The sequence below is a fragment of the Haplochromis burtoni genome, unplaced genomic scaffold (assembly GCF_018398535.1).
Source record: "Haplochromis burtoni strain Fernald_Lab_line unplaced genomic scaffold, NCSU_Asbu1 Contig_2532, whole genome shotgun sequence".
In the NCBI taxonomy this organism is placed as follows: Eukaryota; Metazoa; Chordata; class Actinopteri; order Cichliformes; family Cichlidae; genus Haplochromis; species Haplochromis burtoni.
The window spans coordinates 1-1,755 of record NW_024584893.1 but is presented as its reverse complement, the minus strand read 5'-3'; the positions used below and the strand labels follow the sequence as shown (position 1 = coordinate 1,755).

Here is a 1,755-nt window from a genome sequence, read left to right as displayed (position 1 = left end):
AAAGCACAGACAGTGACTGTAGCGATACTTGTCTTTGTTTTTAACACTCGGGAGCTTTTGGTATGTTAGCCTTCGCTCTGCTCCCCGGCTGGCTGACAGACCACAAACAACACGAGCAACAGACGCCACAGACCGATTAAAACACAGAATCTGTGCACTGCCATCATTTTAACCACAGATCTCACTTTAGTCAGAAGGACAGTCCGTACAGTGGTACAGATAGCAAACATGCTAACTCTACGACAAAACAAGTGGACCCCACCCAGCCTCGTGATGCGTTCACGGACACAAACAAATGGAATCGACATGAAACAAATTATTTGTTAAGTGTTGGCACCACGTAAACGACAAAGATACCATTTTTTCCTTTTTTTATCTCAGAGGGGAAAATTTTGGTTTATTAACCTCACCTGCCGAGACAAACACGAAGATGCCAAAAACCAGCAAAGTGGAGCAGAGTGACGCAGTTACAGACATTTCCGTGTTCTTCTTTCTGATGATCGGACAAGTTTGTTCTAAATGTGCTAGTCTGATGATATTTTCTGCGAATAACAGACTATGACTTTTAAAAAGTAACTACGATAGATTCAATTTAAAGTTTAAGCAAGACAAAGATTATTTGAGCTTCAGCCGATTGTTTCAACTTCAAACTTGCGTTCAGTTCTCTTAATTTAAGGTAGTCGCATTTAAGTGACGTCAGCTATACGATCAAAACGTGAGTCATAAGAAAAGAGGTGAAAACTAAAACAGCTCTCAGTGTTTCTTGAATGATCTCCGTAACCGCTCTCATCCATAAACAATCAGCTCCATGCGACCAAAGGACTTTAAAATTGTTCCACTATACAACAATGTAAATATATAAAAATGAAGCCCTCAAACACTTTCCTGATTGGCGTCCTGTCTAACTTCTTAATAAGGACTAGAAAGTTTCTACCCAAATATTTGCTCATACAATTAAGGTAGCTTTAGCTTTCGTAACTGATGAGACACAAACAGAGGAATTGGTATATCTCTGATCATATAAGAATAGTATTAGACCTTATTGATTATTTACTTCTCATTTGATTTCTACCTATCAAGAAATGTACACAAATGTAAATTGCTTTAAAAAAAATGAAGTCTATATTTTCTAAAGCATTAGCTTCCACTAAATGTGAACAAAACTTTTAAAGACTCCATCAACCATGAAACTGAAAATAACTCAGTTTCTTAAATAAAATCTGCACTGTTTATTTACGATGCAATTAGTTCTTTATAAAATGTCAAAATGTTAGTAATTATTTTTATTTTTATCTTAACCTTGTTTCTATCTTACTTCACTATATTGTGAAATTATAAAGAACACCATTATGAATCCCTTCCCAATATTCTAAATGTTATTTATAATGTCCATCCATCCATTTTCTTCCACTTATCCGGGGCCGGGTCGTGGGGGCAGCAGCCCAAGCAGAGAAGCCCAGACCTCCCTCTCCCCAGCCACTCTACTCTGAGTCCCTTGTGAATGGCCGAATTTCTCAACCTATCTCTAAGGGAGAGGTCAGCCACCCTTTGGAGGAAGCTAATTTACGCCGCTTATATTCGCGATCTCGTTCTTTCGGTCACTACCCACAGTTCGTGATCATAGGTGAGGGTAGGGGTGTAGATCGACCGGTAAATACAGGCCATTTAAATTGAGAGCTTCGCTTTTACGCTCAGCTCTCTTCACCACAACAGACCGGTACAGCGTCCGCATCACTGCAGCCACTGCACCAATCC

At 39.3% G+C, this 1,755-nt stretch overlaps 1 protein-coding gene across 1 annotated transcript in view; it reads right to left on the bottom strand.

Annotated features, from left to right (window-relative positions):
* The window catches only part of LOC106632808 (ICOS ligand), a 6,890-nt gene extending 5,822 nt beyond the window's left edge, over positions 1 to 1,068 (bottom strand). The window contains exon 1 of the mRNA XM_014331437.2: positions 411 to 1,068. Within this exon, the coding sequence (XP_014186923.1) occupies positions 411 to 477 (67 nt within the window). The 5' untranslated portion in view covers positions 478 to 1,068. The remainder of the gene's footprint in view (positions 1 to 410) is intronic.
* Positions 1,069 to 1,755: the final 687 nt, after the last annotated feature.